Source organism: Azolla caroliniana, unplaced genomic scaffold (assembly GCF_043228905.1).
Source record: "Azolla caroliniana isolate FFs.n. ecotype wild unplaced genomic scaffold, voAzoCaro1.0.p SCAF_6, whole genome shotgun sequence".
NCBI classification, from domain to species: Eukaryota; Viridiplantae; Streptophyta; class Polypodiopsida; order Salviniales; family Salviniaceae; genus Azolla; species Azolla caroliniana.
Genome location: NW_028230441.1, coordinates 873,804 through 892,943, shown reverse-complemented (window position 1 = coordinate 892,943; position 19,140 = coordinate 873,804). Strand labels below are relative to the sequence as shown.

General features: G+C 37.6%; 1 protein-coding gene across 2 annotated transcripts; it reads left to right on the top strand.

The window, feature by feature from the left end:
- Positions 1 to 1,323: 1,323 nt before the first annotated feature.
- PUM23 (pumilio 23) lies at positions 1,324 to 18,633 on the top strand. Of its 2 annotated transcripts, none has more exons than XM_087321821.1 (11): positions 1,324 to 1,454; positions 2,445 to 2,626; positions 4,247 to 4,628; positions 4,741 to 5,037; positions 5,180 to 5,350; positions 5,509 to 5,652; positions 14,939 to 15,058; positions 15,141 to 15,326; positions 16,491 to 16,639; positions 16,718 to 16,900; positions 18,228 to 18,633. In XM_087321821.1, exons 2-11 carry the CDS (start codon positions 2,460 to 2,462, stop codon positions 18,436 to 18,438), a joined length of 2,010 nt encoding a protein of 669 aa, XP_087177947.1. In that variant the 5' UTR covers positions 1,324 to 1,454; positions 2,445 to 2,459; the 3' UTR covers positions 18,439 to 18,633. The 2 variants fall into 2 exon arrangements, with proteins under 2 accessions (XP_087177947.1, XP_087177946.1); XM_087321820.1 differs by having other exon boundaries at positions 2,434 to 2,626.
- Positions 18,634 to 19,140: the final 507 nt, after the last annotated feature.

Below are 19,140 nucleotides of genomic sequence, written 5' to 3'. Positions count from 1 at the left end.
TGAGTTTGATTTGACATTTAAATGTAGTGTTTGTTTACATTACTCTATGGCACACATTGAAGATGATGATCACAAACAACCAAAGCCAAGGACTATTCACACATTTTTGCTTGCCTATCCATTGCATTATTATATCATTTAAATTTTGATCGCAAATTGAAAGAATTGCCACTTATTGAATGCACTTGTTTTTTAAGTTGAGGGTAGTTTTTATACTTGGTATGGTTACTTGAGTATTTAGTATTGTTGTTATCCTAATGAACTAATTATGGAAATTGGTGTCGACCATGATAGTCTTGTTGCATATGGGGAGGTGTGTTATGGGGGGTCCATGTTCCCCTTGGGCATAATCTTAGGACACAATGGTTAATGTCGCAACGTCTTTTTAATCAGGTGGTCTAACTAGTTATGTCTCCTTAGTTGGTGAGCTTCATTGCGGTGCCTTGACTTTGGCAAAACTTGCATTGTGCCCTCTGCAATTCCTATAACCATTGATACTTTAATCAAACCTCTACAATGGTTAATGTTGCAACATCTTTTCCGCTAGGTGGTCTAGCTAGGTTTTTTTCTTAAGGTCTTGTACAACTATGTTCCCTTAGTCAGCCAACCTCGTTATGGTACCTTGATTTTGGCATATGCTTCCTTTCTATCATTCCCATGATCGTAGCTTTCATTGCATTTGTTTTGCATTGATTTATACTTGTATTCAAACCCCATTAAAAAGCCTTCTAATCATAGAGTTAGTAATCCATTTTGATTGTTTTGTTTTGATACATTTTTGTTTATAGTGTTTGTTACTTGTGCCCTTATGAAACCACATTGGGCTATTGTTTGAAGTACACCATGATTTTTTTCTTTGATCCACCATTCTTAACTGCTTTTATTTCCTTAATGACCTTTGTGCCTCGACCTAATCCACATACCTTGGTTTTATATGAAGGGTTTGCACAACTCTTCAATTTTAGATCCTAGAAGTCTATATCTCCTTAGCCCTAATTATGTTATTGATCTTAAGAGTGCTCATTCTTGGACCTTTGGTTGTTGTGGAAGTGCTCATCCAACCCATTGGTTCTGCTACCAATAATAAAGAGCATGATATTGTTTTATGGATTGCTCACCTTTGTAGTATCCAAAGGAATCCGTGTCTCCTCTCCTCTTTAACACGATGACTTGGCTTCACCGGGTCTCCTGTCCCAAGGACACTCCACCTTCAAGTATTATCGAGACCCCGTGTCCCAAGGACACTCCACCTTCAAGTCGATATTACCGCGTGGATTCTAATAGCTATGTCTCACAGCCACAGGTGTAAGTAAAAAGACACACACACACACACACACACAATTCACTCATTCACACACTTCCACTGCCGAGTAGGATTTACACAGAGGAAGGTGGTTCTTACACGCAGAAAATTTACTCAAGCTTCTCGTCTCCATAGCTTCGGGCTTGCACAGGTTCGTCTGTTTCTCCTCCGCTTTGTCCCTGTTTATACCCTACTACGCACATCCATTCTAATCTTAAGAAGACTGTTTTAGTGTGAACGTTTATATACGCATACTCGTCGTAGTTGGATATATATAGAAATTGTGCTCAAGCTTCTCGTCTCCATAGCTTCGGGCTTGGACAGGTTGTCTTCTGCGTTGTCCTTGCTTGTATCCCTACACACTGCCATTCCCGCGACTGAAAACGTTGAGAAAGAAAAGCTTAGAATGCCTTCCACTATTCTGTTATGGATAGGTTTTAGTGAAAAGAGTTGTGGACATTGACATTGAAGCGAAAATTGGTAATGATAATGCCATATAAGGTCAGAGCTATTGTGATATTTTAGTCAGTGGCTGTCATATCATAAAAATATACATCCACTCAGGCTGTTGTATTGTAAACACACATGCTCATACATACGTACATATGCCGGAGCACACATACACGTACTCACACATGTATGCATGTATGTGCTTACATATGTACTCATGTATGTGTTCACATACGTACACATGTAACAATTTACAATTGAAAATGATTAGACACATGTAACAATTTACAATTGAAAATGATTATACGAAGAATAAATTTATATGAGAAAGAGTTATTGGGAGATTCTAGCACTGAAATTTGGCTATGATAATGTCATATAAGTAGAAGTAATGTAATTTTAAAGAAAGAGTTATAAAAGAAATTTAGTACTGAAATTTGGAGATGGGAGTAGTAATGCAAATGTTAAAGATCATGGGAAGAGAATGAGCTGTGGGGAGGTTTTATTATTTCTTATGATGATATCCTTTTGGCTCTGTTGTTTGAAAATCATAATTTTGTTATACATCTGCTCTCAGATTTGAAAAAGGGAGAGAAGATTCTGTGATTACCCTAAAAATATATTTTTTAATGTCTTGTTGTCATGTTTCTCCACCCTCGCCTAACTTGCTGACTTGGTAGGTTTATTCAAGAAATATTCTATTGCAATGGCCAATGTGGAGGTGGTTGAAGCATATCAAAGAAATCATCAACGTAAACGCAAAGGCAAGAAGAGAAATGACTTTGCCAATGAAGAAAATGGCCAAAGGAGAATATCCAACTATGAACAAGGACATGCAAAGAATCCTAAAGAAAAAAGCATCGATACTGAAAGGTAAGCCATATCTGTTTTATGAATTAATCAATGTCATTTACCCTTTGCTTTTTCAAAATTTTCTTGAGCACAAAGAGGTTCAATTTATGCTGAAGAGAGCATTTTTGGCTTTGCAATGGAAGTTTTATCTCCTCCCTAGATTTTACCCTTCCCAACACTAAGAGAGTCTCAGATCATATGATGATAACTCTTGTTTCTCATATTTTTCATTGATTATATCTTGGGAAAATGTCTAACATATCTCTGATATTTTCTTTATTTCCATCAGTGCCCTTAGTCAATCCCTTCTAAACAAATAAAATGTGCTATTTGACTAATTATTATCACTTGATCTCTTTGTGCCAATTATATGTGGAAGTTAGGCATTTATGTGGTAATCTGTATCCTTTTTCCTCCGTGAGGATTGAACAGGGAAATTTAGGGGAATAACAGAAACTTAGGGGCATTGCAGGAGTTTCGCAGTGATATCAATCAGTGTGTTTACTGTACAATCTAGACATTGATTTATTTCTGTAGAATCTAGACATTGATGTATTTTCTGTCTTCTAGAGTCTTCATCTTCTGTTTACAACAGGTTTTATGTATCTATCTTTTATTGAAGCTAAATTTATTGGAGCTGTTTTGTGGTAATTGTGTTCTGCATGTTGGTAACTGTAAGTAACAAAATTTTAAAATGTTTGATTGAAAGCTTCCCAGTAGACCATTTTGTTAACGATGGTATATGCTCAATATCCTCTATTTTATGTGCAAATCACCCTGGTTTTGAATTCTGGTTCTTGATCTGTAAACAACTCCACAATATTCTCAAAAAGAAACTTAGGTTACAATGTTTCTAATAGGCAACCAACTTACACACCATATATCTTCACCACAGGTCATTTACCTATAAAGTATGACAGACAGAATACACCGTCCCATTTTATGTGCCCCACATTGATGCCATATATCCTAACCATAGTTAGGTAAGAGTCCATAATTGACAATCAATAGTATCCCATTTGAAATTGTTGTGATTCATGACATGTCTTCCATTGTTCCAAAGCATGACATGTCTTTGCCTTGACACCCATAATCGTAGAAGTTTCCTCATCATCATGTTCACATTTAAATCCCTATCACATCCTTCTTCATGTCTTGTAACTCAATAATATCTAGCCTCGTCACTTGAAAGCAATATTATCAGTACACCATATGCACATATAGTTGAGACCCAAGAGTCCTTTGTGAAGGCCTTTCTTGGTTATGCTTTTAATCTCAGTGGTTACTCCAAAAATGGAACTATTAAAATAGGTCTATGTTGGAATGCGCAAACACAAATGAAATATCAACAGAAAGTACTTTGTAGCTGTTTATTTGTTTCATCAGTAAAATATAAAAACTTACAGGAGTCCTGAAAAAGTAATTTAGTACGAACATCACTTGATGAACTTTTTCCATGTGGTAAGAATCTGTTGGAGAATAGATTGTATAAAAGATTCTGAATTCTCTTACTGAAACCTGATAATCAACAAAAGAAATGTTCATCAATTAAATGGTATTCTGGAGCCCTTCCATTGTTTAACTTTATGGATTATCTTTGCATTGCATGAACCCTGATAGTTTTGTAGTGGGTTATTATAGGCTGACAGTAGATGCGAATACCATGCAATACTTTTTGGAGATTTCCTCCCTCTTAGGAACACAAAGCTCCATCGATGATACTGAGGAGAAGGCTACCTTAATTGCAAATGCTTTGGAAGAAACACATGGAAAAGAAGTAGAATTATCCTGTGAAAAGTCTTGTAGCAGGGTGCTGGAGATGCTTATTCATGCTAGTGACACAAATCAGGTTGTATCATTTCTCCATAGGGCAAGCCCAAAATTTCCTATCATATCTATGGATGCTTCAGGTTCCCATGTAGCGGAAACACTTTTGAAGGCTGCTGCAATACTACTTCATGATTCTGATGGAGAAGCTGCATGGTTTAAGACACTCAACGAAGGTCTTCAATTAATCTGTCGGGTAATTCAACACATTTATAATTTCTTTGTTAAATCTTTAGCTCTCGACATTTATTCTTAAGCCTATTGTTTCTCTGAACCAGTTGAGTCTTAAATATTCAGCTCATTTTCAGTATGTAGGTGAGAGAGCAAGAGATATGATGTGCAGTTGCTATGGTTCACATGTGACACGTAGCCTTTTATCTCTTTTGACTGGAATAAAGTTAGAGGAGTCAAATAAAAAATATGGGGGACGTTTAAGTAATCGTCCTGACAGATTATCCCATATGCAAAAGTTAGAAAGCATTCAAAAACAGGGGGAAATTATTTTTCCGGACCTATTTCAGCTTCTAGCAGAAAAACTTCTTGAAGCAGCAAAGAGGAATACACTCCAGTTATGCAAAGATCCTTTTGCCAGTCCTGTGCTGCAAGTGAGTATGCTTGAGCAAAAATACTAGATCTATTATCTTGTGCAATGAATGCATTATTTCAATGCAATTTTCATTCATTTTGCTATGTTTTTGAATAGATTATGCTCCATCTGAACAAAAGTTTTCATGGAATTTTTGGCAGTCTCTTTTAAAGATCATGGCAGGTGATGCTTTCAGGGTTGCAAATGCAATTAAAATTCTTCTAGGTTGCAGTTCGAAGCAAAGTTATGGAAACGGAAGCACTTTGCATGGTTTTCCTTCGGCAAATCTTAAGGAGCTTATATTTGACAATTGCGGTAGCCACCTCGTTGAGGCAAGTCCATGATATCTGTTGTCCATTTCATTTTCTTGGGTAAAAGTTGTTGATAGATTGTGTTGATCTTTGACAACTACGAAATATAGAATGTACTTTTTGAGGAGCTGCAGTTCTTATATACTAGTTTTGAATTTTGTTGTGAATGATTCTGGTAGGTGATGTTAGAAGTAGCGCCAGATGCTCTTTACATGGAAATATTTCAAGAAATTTCAACTCATCATATACTTGAGTATGCACTTCATCAATCAGCCAATTTTGTTGTTCAGGCGCTTATTACATCCATACGAAATCTTGATCAGGTAAATTTCCACCTAGCATCAATTGAAAAATAGTTCAAATGGATGCATTATATTTTAAAAACCTGCCAACCTGATATTGTATGATTAAAATATTACGTGAAATATGTAATTTAATACCCTTCAATTACACGACTATTGAGGATGTAGAAGAACATGTGCAACCAGGTAATTAAACAACCATCAAAACTTCATACATTTCCTAGAATTGGATCTGAGTATACATTTGTAAAAGTTTCCTAGGGCTGCATTTCTGCTATTAGCCTATCATGGACAGCCGTCTTATATGACAAACCATAATTACTTACGCTAGTGTTCGAGTGATCCAATAAAAAGATAAAGTGATACAGTAACAAGGAGAAGTGAAACGAAATGTGTTATTAATATCTTCAAAAGGCCAAAATTACCTCCATTCTTTTGAATCTTATAGAATGTTTGGCAAAATAAGGCAAACTTACATAGTATCGAAAATACCTAGCTGCTCTATTTAACTATGCTATGATAAAAGTACAATGTTATACAAAGTATGGGTACAAGGAATGGGGAGGATATAATGTACAAAAGACATATATATGATGAGAACACCAGTTGGCAAATATTAAAGTCTCTCTAAAACTTTCCTGTTTTTTCTTTGTTAGAACTCGGTTCCCATGTTTCTTCTCCACAAAGAAGAGTTGGTGTCATAAGTGTATCATATAGCCACAGTTTAGTTTCTGGCTCTTGGAACTCCAAATGTGCATATTGTCTTTCAAGAGCATCAAGGGCTGCATATCCATGAGAAAGTCGGGCACAAGCAGCCTCCATAAGGGGAACCTAGGCAGTGTGAACGTTACTCCTTGGCATGTGTAGGAGTGTGTGTATGCCACCTTTTCCTTGCCCAAGAAGAATTTTGGTTCTGATCTTGTTACCATGCTTGAGTGGCGTTAACACCATCACTTTGTCTATACGAATACTTTTAAGGTGTTTAGATGTCTTTGTAGTCCCTCCGGATAGTCAGAGATCAGCACAATATCATCAGCATAAAGTAATATCTGTATGGCTATACCCACTAGGCATCCTCCTAAATCTGCGAAACTCTCTTTGTAATGTGGTACCTCATATGTACTGAGACCACATAGAGTGGGTGATAAGGGGCATCCTTGTTTTACTCCATAAAGGTAAAGAGGGATGTTTGACGGATCAGCTATTGAGAGATGACGTTCAGCAAACAGGACTGTAGTAGAGATGAGAGTAGAGACACGCAGATCTTTGGTGTACCCAACCGCCTTGATTGGTACACAAGAAAAAAAAAGAGGTTATTATATTAGTTAACCTTACAAAGAAAGTGGTGTGTTCACATTACAAAAAAAGGTGTCCTGTCCAGGTGAACAATGTGTTCACATATACGAATAATTACCTAATTTGTGAACTACGGGCCTTTACACCTAACAACCTCCCACTTAAAGGTCCAATGTGAACATTCAAGTAACTCCCACTAACTGTATGCAATGCTCATGTTGAGCTTTGCCAAGACTTTTAGTGAGAATATCTGCAGGATTATCCTGTGTTTTGATCTTGGTCAATGTGACTAGACCATCCTCCAAAACTTGTCTGATAAAGTGATGTCGCACATCAATGTGTTTGGTGCGCGAATGAAACATGGCATTCTTAGCCAGATACACAGCACTCTGGCTATCACATCCTAACACAGGAGTACTAACAGACATGCCAAGATCTTCAACAAATCTGCTGAGCCATATAGCTTCCTTTGAAGCTTCTGTAGCTGAAATATATTCAGCTTCAGTAGTACTCAGCGCTACAATCTTTTGCAATTTGGAGCACCAAGACACTGCTCCACCAGCAACTGTAAATATATACCCGCTAGTAGACTTACGTGTATCCAAGTCACCTGCCATGTCTGCATCACAATATCCCTGCAAATTTAATGCACCCTTCCCATAGCATAAACATTTTCTCTGTGTACCTTTAAGATACCTGAAAACACACTTGACAGCCTCCCAATGTGCTTTCCCGGGATTAGACATATAGCGACTAACAACTCCCACTGCATAAGCAATATCTGGACGAGTAGCTACCATAGCATACATTAGAGAACCACATGCTGATGCATAAGGAATTCCCTTCATAGCATTGATTTCCATCTCATCCTTTGGACAATCAGCCTTGCTGAGTTTAAGATATGATGGCAAAGGAACTCCAAGGGACTTTGCTTCTGCCATATTAAATCTGTTAAGCACTTTTTCAATGTACTTTTCTTGTGACAAAAACAACAATTTGTCTTTTCTGTTTCTACTGATTCTCATGCCCAAAATATGCTCTGCATTTCCCAAATCTTTCATAGAGAAGACCAATTTCAGTTGATCTTTTAGAGCATCAAGACTAGTCTTTCTTTTCTCAGCTAGCAACATATCATCCACATATAGAACAAGTATGATAGGACTGTCATCGATATCCTTTTTCGTGTATAAACAATGATCTGCATAGCTACGATCAAAGCCTTGAGAAAGCATAAAAGTATCAAACTTCTTATACCACTGTCGTGGTGCTTGTTTTAGGCCATACAAGCTACGTTTTAGTTTGCATACCAAATGCTCCTTGTTAGAGACCACAAAACCCTCAGGTTGTTTCATGTAGATCTCTTCATCAATATCACCATGCAAAAAAGCGGTCTTTACATCCATTTGGTACAACTCCAAATTAAGCATTGCAGTGAGAGCAAATAGCACACGAAGTGTGGTCATCTTCACAACAGGAGAGAAGACCTCTTGGAAGTCAATACCTTCCTTCTGTGCATAACCCTTGGCAACTAATCTTGCCTTGTATTTTGGTTTCCCTTCAATTTCCTTTACCTTATAAACCCACTTATTTGGAAGAGCTTTCCTTCCTTGAGGTAAGGACACAAGATCCCATGTATCATTTGCATATAAAGATTTTATTTCTTCTTGCATTGCAAGCTCCCACTTACTGCTAAGTTCACATGACATTGCCTCCTTATAAGTAAGAGGTTCACCCTCATCTGACAGCATGACATAATGCAAAGAGGGGTCATATCTATATACCTGCCTCCTTGAACAATTAGACCTACGTACCCAATGATCAGTATTTTCTGGGATTGGTTCTAAATCTGGAGGAAAATCATTTTCAGCACTTTCTGGCTGTTGTGAACCATGTCCAGCATGTTGTTCGACATCTATATTTTGTTCTTCAGTACCTTCATCTCGTTGACCAATACCTTCATGAGCATCTCTTTGCTGTCCACCTTCTTCTGGCTCAAAGATAACCGGTTGACCATCATATTCAACCTTTGGTATAGCATCATGAGGTTTATTTTCAGATTTTGTGGATGGCTGTAATTGCTGAAATGTAACGCTCTTAGAGTTCCCAACAGAGGAACAAGCATTTTTCAGCAATTTTTCTTCATTAAAAACATCCTGGCTGCGTACAATTTTTCTGGACTGAGGTAACCAAATCCTATAGCCCATTTCACCTTCATCACCATAGCCCATAAAATGCCCATGGTGGACTTAGCATCGAGCTTATTTCTCAGCTCACTTCTAATGTGTACAAACGCATCACAACCGAAAATTCGTAAATGGTCATATGAGGCTGGTTTGCCAGACCAAACCTCCTCAGGGATTCCATTTTTTAAGGACTTGTTGGGAGAACGATTACATATATGAACCGCGGTTTTTAATGCTTCTCCCCAAAATTCATGAGGGAGATTAGTTGTGGACAGCATGCATCGTACTCGCTCACACAAGGTCCTATTATACCTTTCTGCCACCCCATTTGATGAAGGGTTATATGGAGCTGTAAGCTCTCTTTTAATACCATGTAAGTCACAATAAGACTTAAATTCTGCAGATGTAAACTCACCCCCATTATCTGTTCTGAGACATTTCAGTTTTGTCCCTTTTTGAGTAGTCACAAATGCATGAAAAGATTTAAATGCATCAAATGCATCATCTTTTCTTTTCATCAAGTACACCCAAATCTTCCTAGAATAATCATCGATAAAGGAAATAAAATATGCAGCACCGCCCAAGGATTTTATAGGCATGCTACATACATCAGAATGCACCAAATCTAGCACATTTGGTTTACGAGAGATACCAGAATAATAAGAATTTCTCACTTGTTTGCCAAATAGACAATCATTACAAAAAACCAGCTTTGATCCTTTAACATCAAATCTTTTTAAAGCAGAAAGGACTTCAAGTCCTTTTTGGCTCATATGTCCTAATCTCTTATGCCAAAGCTCTAAACGAGAGTCGAATTCAGCCTTGCAGGTAAAGCTTTGCATTGCAAACAGTACAGAGTGCCCTTTTTGCAACCTTTCACAATAACCATAGATCCTTTCTTTAGTTTCCATAATCCACCACCGAATAATGTGGTGTAACCATGCAAATCCATCTGTCCTACAGATAGCAAACTTTTCTTTATGCCAGGTACATACCTAACATCTTTGAGCACAAGCTCTTGACCATTATCCAAAGACAAGTGTATGGTTCCAATACCATCAATATTGCAAGCACTATTGTTACCAAGATAAACTTTTCCATAACTGCCTGCATCAAATGTGGTAAAGCACTCCAAACATGGAGTAACATGAAAAGAAGCCCCAGAGTCTACTATCCATGTTTGTGTCAATCCATCATCGATTGACAATAAAGCATCAATAACATCTGTTTTGGTGATTTGTATGTCTTGAACATGAGCTATAAAGGTATCACCTGTAATACAAAGTACATCACCATCTTCACCAAATAGGTCTTCAATGATAATATTGAAGCCATATTAGCTTTCTCTGTTGTATTAAACTTATCCTCTTTGTTTTTCTTCTCTCCTACATTCTTCTTCCTTTCTAGTTCCATCTTCCAATATCTACAATCAGGTTTCTTATGACCTTTACGGCCACAATGATAGCATGTGATATCTTGTTGTTTTCCTTTCCCTCTACTCTTACTTCTATTTCTTTGTCCTACATTTGGGTTCCTCTTATCATATCTCCCCCTAATATTGTACTACCTTCTCCACTAGATTGTCTTCTAATCTCTTCACTAAGAATAGAGCCCCGCACACCATCGAAGGTCAAGGTGGGGCTATTAGATAGTGAAACAACTAAAGTTTCCCACGAATCCGGTAAAGTCATAAGTAGGAAGATAGCTTTGAGCTTGTCATCAAAAGCTGGTAATCCTGAATCTTGTAGTTGGGAGAGAGTACCTGTGAATAACGATAGATGCTCTGTTGCACCTTTCGACTCATCAAGCCTCATACTGACAAGTTTTCTCATCAAATGCACCTGATTCACAGGAGTAGTATTCTCGTAAGTTTTCTTAAGTTTCTCCCAAACTTGATGGGCAGTAGTCAAGCCCTTTAAATCTACAAGAATTTCATCAGAAACAGCCATTTTAATATATGTAATGGCTTTCTTATTCAGAGTGTTCCAAGCATCATTTTCCATGCTCTCTGGTTTCTTTTCTACAAGAGCATCTTCACAATCTCTTAGAAAGAGGATGCCCAGCATACGCTCTTTCCACAATTCGAAACCTTTTCCATCAAATCTCTTGATTTCAAAGAGGTTTTTCACTTCAGTTGAAGTGGAGGCCATTGCTCCCAAGATTTATGACAGATGCCTTCAGAAATTGAGCAGAATACCAATAGGAAAGGGTCTGACAGATTTTTTATTTTATTTTTATTTTTATTTTTTAAATCTGTGTTTTCTGCTGATTCTGAATCTAAAGAAAAACAGCACAGTAGAGGAAAGAGATTTGGCTCTGATACCAGTTAAAGGTAAAGAGGGATGTTTGACAGATCAGCTATTGAGAGATGACGTTCAGCAAACAGGACTGTAGTAGAGATGAGAGTAGAGACACGCAGATCTTTGGTGTACCCAACCGCCTTGATTGGTACACAAGGAAAAAAAAAAGGTTATTATATTAGTTAACCTTACAAAGAAAGTGGTGTGTTCACATTACAAAAAAAGGTGTCCTGTCCAGGTGAACAATGTGTTCACATATATGAATAATTACCTAATTTGTGAACTACGGGCCTTTACACCTAACACTCCATTCGTGCTAGCCACAGCCTCTGACTAGCCATTGTGAGACTGCACTTTTTTTGACACGAATTCATACAGTGCATAGATTCCCCATTGCATATCTATAAGGACACCAAGGTCTTCTAGCCATTGTATTAGCTGAGCACGAGGCTTTTCAGAAATCCACAAATCAGCAATGAATCCTCGTATTATGGGCTCTGCCCTCAATAAGAACTTGGAGTGTCAATATGTGATCCAAAGTTGTGAACCCCTTCCGGAAGCCTGCTTGTCCAGCTGAACGGCGTTCATTTTGCTCTGCCCATTTACTCAATTCTGACTCTAGGATGAAGCAAAATAGTTGAACCAAATAATGGCCAATCATGATTTTCCTATAGTTGCTTGGCATCATGGGGTCTCCACTCTTGGGAATTGGCGCAATGGTATGTTCTGTCTATCTAGTAGGGAAACCTTCACACAGCTTTATTGACGATGTGTGCTAAGAAGCAATGGGAGCAAGATGTCACGGGCATAGATAAGTGCTCATTTACCAATCCATCATGATCTTGGGCCTTCCCAAATTGTAATTGATCAATGGCATTTCAAACCTTCACACATAGCTCTATTAAAAATTATGCGAATAATAGGCACAAGATGTCATGGGCACAGATAAAGTGTTTGCCTACCAATCCATCATGATCTTGTGACTTCCCAAATTGTAACCGATCAATGGCATTTCAAACCTTCACACATAGCTCTATTAAAGATGTTTGCTAGCAATGGGAGAAAGATGTCAGAGGCATAGATATAAATGCTCACCTGCCAATCCATCATGATCCTCACTCGGCCTTCCCAAATTGTAACCGATGGATAAAGAGATAACCACAGGATACAGAGATTAGGCAGACATTGCAGAAAACCAGAGGGGGGAGAGAGAGAGAGAGAGAAAGAGAGAGAGTGAAAAGCTGAGAGTTTGTCACCTGAATGGTGAAGGGTGGCATTATGTGATCATGGAAATTGATGTGGAGGGGTAGGTTTGTGAGTAGTAGGAGATGAGGATTGAATATAGAAAGTTGGCAGAAAGGATCAAGTTTCAGTAGATGAAATAGGAGGGGAGGAAGTAAGTGGGTTAGCTGAAGTAGAGGAAGGAGAAGGGACCTCCACGACAAATTCTTGACTTGTAAACGTCACTCTTAAAAACAAACATACCTAGCAAGCACAATGGATTTAGTGTGAGGGTCCCATAGTCGATATGCCTTAGAATAGCTGAAATATCTAAGAAACTCAAACTGAAATATAAACATATGCAGCAGATCCAAACAATAGAAGATGAGAAAACAAGGGTTTGTCACCTGTAAATGCCTATTTAGGGGTCATTTCAGCAACTAGCTTAGTAGGACGACAGTTGGTGACACAGATAGCTGTGTATATAGCTTTACCCCAAAAGCTGAGAGGAAGATATGATTGAGACAGCATCACTCAAACCATTTCGTGGACTGTCCTATTCTTTCCTTCTACCATTCTATTTTATTGTGGATTTTTTTGGACAGAAAACTAACGATTAATACCTCTTTGCGAACAAAAGCTATGGAAGGCATGTGAAATTAACCCACCACCATTGTCAGATTTGAATTTTCAAACCTTTTTGGAGGTCGGTTTTCAGCTAGAGAGTTGTCTTATTTGAAATAGCATGCACCTTCAAGAGTTGTGTCTCATTGGACCACATCTGCACTGACTCCAAAATGGATGTGGCCAATGAACAGCATCAGAGGGAAAAGATTTCTTGTGATGCTTCTCATGCACACAAGCCGCACATGAGGTATGGAGACTTTGAAATGAGGAAGTCCATGAATGAAGAGAGCTTTTGAGATAGTCATAGTTGAGGTTTCTAAAGTGGGCATTTGCAACAGCTGAGGATATTCTTGAGCTACCAAAGCAAAACTTTGATGAAGAGTAGTAGAAGAGATTTGGAGGATGGTAGTGGGTAGGAATTGGCAATGGTTCGGTTTAGGCTTAACCGGTTTGCCTAAACCGAACCATTGCCAATTCCTACCCACTATCATCCTCCAAATCTCTTCTACCATCCTCCAAAACTTTGATGAAGAGTAGTAGAAGAGATTTGGAGGATGGTAGTGGGTAGGAATTGGCAATGGTTCAGTTTAGGCTTAACCGGTTTGGTTTGTCCAAACCAAACCAGTTAAGCCTTAACCGGTTTGGTTTGTCCAAACCAAACCAGTTAAGCCTTAACCGGTTTGGGGGTTTCCAAACCTAAACTAAACCGTTTTGTAAATCGGTTTAGCCAAGCCGATTAAGCCTTAACTGGTTTGAGCGATCCCAAACCGAGGTCAAACCGGTTTGGCGGTTCAGTTTAGGCTTGAGCCGAACCGTTGATTTCTACTAGTGGGCTGTTGGAGCTGTCAAGCCCTTACAAGCCAGCTTCCTTTTAGCCATTAGCAACAATATGTTGGTTGTTGATGTCAAATCCCTCCAACAATATGTCAATCTTAGCCATGCTCAGTAATACAAGAAATTGAGAATAGGTTAATTGAGAGACAGGTGTAATACATTCTGAATCATAGTTGGTTCTTGACTAGAGGAAAAATAAAAAGACATTACCCATACATGAATACTGAATACATTCTGATGTCCAAGGAAGATGTCATGTACAATGATTAAAGAACACTGACCTGACAAGCTTCTAGGGTAGCCATCTCAACTTCAAAAGCAACCTGGTGTCTCTGATACATCTCTTGGGTTACAGATGCTTTGGCCTGAACTCATTCCAGATATCATGGACACAAGAAGTTCGTCCATCAATCTCCAGCCATTAGATATGCCTCTTGATCTGCAATTATGGTTCAAGCTAGTACCCAAAATCTGCACTTTATAAAGAATTGCAGGAGTAGCAAGCGTATCAAACAGCCACAAGTGAGTCTGTTAACCTATCCTCTGTAGTCCGCCTAGTGCTATAAGTCGAGTATTTGCATCATTGCTCATTGACGTGACATAATCCATCCTTGTCCTGTCCAGACATGATAGCAGGTCCTGACCTGGTCACCCACTGAGGTGTTTCAACAGGCAGGTTCTCACCATATATGAGAGTAGGTATCCAATTATACAGCAACGGAACACCCCTATCCCCTTCTTTAATAATATAATAAGAGATTTCTATGTAGATCCCAAAGATTGCCACACAGTCAGAGAGAGAGAGAGAGAGGGAGCAGGATAGAGAAAGTAATGTACCCGTTTCAGTTGAACTCTTTGCTTGCAGAGCTGAATACTAACTTCTCAACACTGATTAAGGGGATGCGATCAGGCATTATTGTGAGCATTTTGAATGCTTGTAAGAAGTTTCATTCCAATGAAGGAGAGGTATGTGAAATGTATTCTCTTGATATTATATTGGAACAACTTTTCAGCATTGGAGGTGTAACCTATTTCCTGAAATTTTAAGGTTTGCAGATTGCTTGGGAAGGCACTATCCCCCGATGGTTCTTGTCTGCCTTCTTTGGTTTCACGACTATTATTCCTTGAATGTTATGCCAGAAGTAACTGTTCACTAAATTGGAAGCCACAGTTTGGAACTAAAATGTCAGTTCTTGGATGTACTATGCTTCAATTGATTTTCCAATTTCGAGAGGCAAGTATTCTTTGATTCTAATTCTTTCAGTTATTAAATGTGGCGATTGTAAATTCCTTTAACTAGTTTATATTTCTGGATACATTTAATCTGAAAAATGAAATGAATGCCTTGCATATCAAGGATCATGTGGCATTTGTTAGATTTGTGAGGTGAAGTTGTATATTGTTTTTATATTGCTGCTGTGATTTGAAAAATGCTAGTGTGTGGCCATGGTCACTGCGAAATGTATCTGTACTCATCAATCTAAAATGTGAAGTCAATGAATGAAACAGCTGAAATGTGGTGTCATGACATAGTCAAGTCTGATTGAAATATGATACATCTAATGTAGATTGAATGGTAAATGCTATCATGGATGTCTGAGAATTATTAGGTAGTTTAATAGTGGCTTGCAAGTCTCAGGTCTTGCTAAGAAAACTCTAAATTTTTCTTTTTCATTTGTGAATTCAGGATCTAATTTGAACGACCTTGATTTTGATTGGATGTTGATGTGAACTCGATATTTAACTTAACTTGCTTTTAATTCAAAGAATTTTCTCGTTGTACTTAGTAATAGAATGCTGATCTTTCTTTAGTTTTTTTCCTTTGTTATCAATTGACATACAAGTTCCTAGATTCTTACCCTTCCAAACACTGCTTATCTTTTTTCTATTGATTTGAATTTATATTATATAATCTCTTGCATTTTTGTTATTGAAACACATTCCCTTTGTCAATGCCTCTTTTGGGTTATGGATCCACTCATGTCTTATCATGTTGAGGCTATATCTCAAATTGTTAATCTGCTGGATTTGCCTTTTTAGATTCTTGTCTTACTGTCTCCCTCTGATTCTAAGATGTGATATCTTGTTTGGTCTTATAGGTCATTTTGGCCTCTTAAAAGACATTAAGTTATTTTTATCTCTTTCTTGGTCTGTATCTACACTTATTTTTCAATCAGACATTGCAATACATTTACAAAGAGAAATGCTTCATCTGGAACATTGCGAGGTTTTAAAACCTTGTTGAGATATTCATTTTTTAATTGCACACAAGTTCGGTCAGAAATGTCGATGTTTTATGCAATTTGAATTTTCTTTTGTTTCTATTTCATAACATGACATGTTTACCAGTTTCAAGGGGTGTAAAACTTCTTGCATTTCGTTTGATTATGCTATACAGGAATGCAACCAGCAGTTTTGGTTAAGCCTGATTAGCATGGAACCTGCGGATCTTGTATGGACTGTGAAGGATCTCGGGGGTTGTCATGTGATTGAAAGTTTTTTACTTTCTACTGCGCCGTGGAAACAGAAAAATCGTCTGCTCTCAAAGTATGTAAGCCTGTATGCTACCTGACTATTGTACTAATCTGTCATTCTAATTTACAATTATCATCTGTTCATCTCTAGGTTGAAAGGGTATTTTGGAGAGCTAGCAAAGCAGACCTGTAGCTCTTTTACTGTTGAGAAGTGTTTTTCTGTGGGGAAATTAGATCTGAAAGAGGCCATCACCTCAGAGCTGGCTTTAGTACAGATGGAACTCGAGAAAACTAAGCACGGGCCACATCTCGTCAAAAAATTTGACGTGACAGGGTAAAACCTGAAAATTGTTCTCCTTAATATTCTTTTAATTTGCTCTGATGCTTTAATACATGAATTTCATTTAAGGTCCAGAAGTTGGATGTTGTAGAATTGATATTAAGATTTTGGAGGGTGCTAAACTGATGTAATACTATCTAGTATTAGCTCTAAATGTTGAAATATGGTGTAACATTTGTCCTTGTTTATATTATATGAAATTGGTACAGATATTCTCTAAGAAACAAAAACTACCACTTGACAAAACTTTTCTGTTGTTTTTACAAGGCGTCCTAAAATTGGAAGTTACATAGGGTCATGGTATGTGAGTTGCAATGCATGATATTTTTAGTATGATTTTGGAGCATACAGGAAAACCAGGCAAAAGGAGAGAAGAAGTTCCTTTCTGTCATGATGGACACTAAATGGGCCTTTCAATCCTACAGTATAGGATGAATTTAGTTAGGTCTCTCGTAAGCTTTGCAGAAGTAGGACTCTCATTGAAGTTGGCTTTAATGTGTTGATAGCTCTCTGTGTCTCACCATGGTATAGCTGGAGCATACAGTTTGTAAGCCTACAAAATAAGATGGATTTAGTTAGGTCTCTCGTAAGCTTTGCAGAAGTAGGACTCTCATTGAAGTTGGTTTTAGTGTGTTGATAGTTCTCTTTGTGTCTCACCATGTTATAACTGGAGCATGCAGTTTGTGGGAGTTTTCTCTTGACCAAGAATTCTAGCGATCTTCATTTGAAACTGAGGTGCTGAGTTATGAAACGGGCCAGTAACATACATAATAACATGGAGTTTTTGTGGTTGATGTCTAACTAGGGGGTCATGTGCTACAAGCAGACAACTAGCTAAGTAATTAGGAGTTATGGAAGGGTTAAGTAAGTACATCTGTTAGCAGAAGGCCTTACAATTTAAACCTAAAACCTTTATAAAGCTGTTTGCATGGTCTAGAAGTTGATGAAGGCGCAAACAGGTACATTAGCAAGCAGAGAGTAGTCTAGTTTAAACTTTGATTGAACCTTTATAAAGTTGCCTGCGTGATTTTTTGAGCCTCTTTCTTGATAATACACGTTCATGCATCATACATTTTCATCTTGTTGTGTGCACCTTGCCAAATGTGAAAATGCTCACATCTGTGGATCTATATGCATTTGCATTGGTTGGAGATCTGGGAGAAACCTAGGGTGATGAAGTGAGGTTGAAGTGAAAAAATGATAGTATAAATGCAATTGTGCCAGATGATGAAAACTGTCATAGTTTTGTCTAAACTAAAAACAAAATAAAGCTCGTGAAAAGATATCAATTTCAAACAATAATGGTCTTTTTAAATTACAGGTACTCTAAGGCCCCAGAACAATGGAGAAAACGAATGGCTGCCAAGGAAGGTACTTTGAAAGCATTTTCTGATGTGTTCAAGGATGGAAGCAGATTCGAAAGCACTGACCAATCAGATCAGGATAAACTTCAAGATTCTGATCAAAGGAGAGTGAAAGATGCAAATTTGGATAAATCAATAGATGTGAAGAAGAGGAAGAGGATTCAATAGGCATTTCTGCTAACTTTCCACAAGTTAGATTTGTTTGCAGATGCATATGAGACTTTTGCAAGTAACATTTAAAAATATAGCAAGTGAGAAAAATAGAGTATCTGATATGATATTGCTTTTGTAAAGTAGGAAATTTTGTAATATTTTTTATGATGATTGGCATTAGATGCTGAAGTCATCTGCATTTGCACATGAGATTCCTTGCCTAATATGTCCATGCCAAGTCTATTCAGAAAGCTGATGAGTCTTTTAGTATATTAACAAATAAGCTGTATGGGACTAACGGATTTATTTGTGGTCTGTATCCACTGTCAAAAACAACTCCTTAACCTTTTATGGCAGTATCTTGGATAATTTGCTAATTAATGATGTTTTTCGTGATATGTTTATACCATAACATGTCTAATACATTTACCAAACGGGTGATGTTTTTGCATTTTTATTTTTCTAGGAAATCATGCCTTCAATTTAAATCAATTGCTACATACTGTCTGAAGTCGATCCATTAATTTGTTTATTTATGTATAGTTATTTTATATTTGTTACCCATCTTAAACACAGTCAGACATAAGGAGAACTTTAGAAGGACGTCCATTTTTCATCTTCAACATAAATTTTAGTAGGTGACAGAAACATCTAGGTGTTGCAATTTTGTTATTAGATAAAACGTTATGACTACATTAACATCTGGAGGTTGATAAA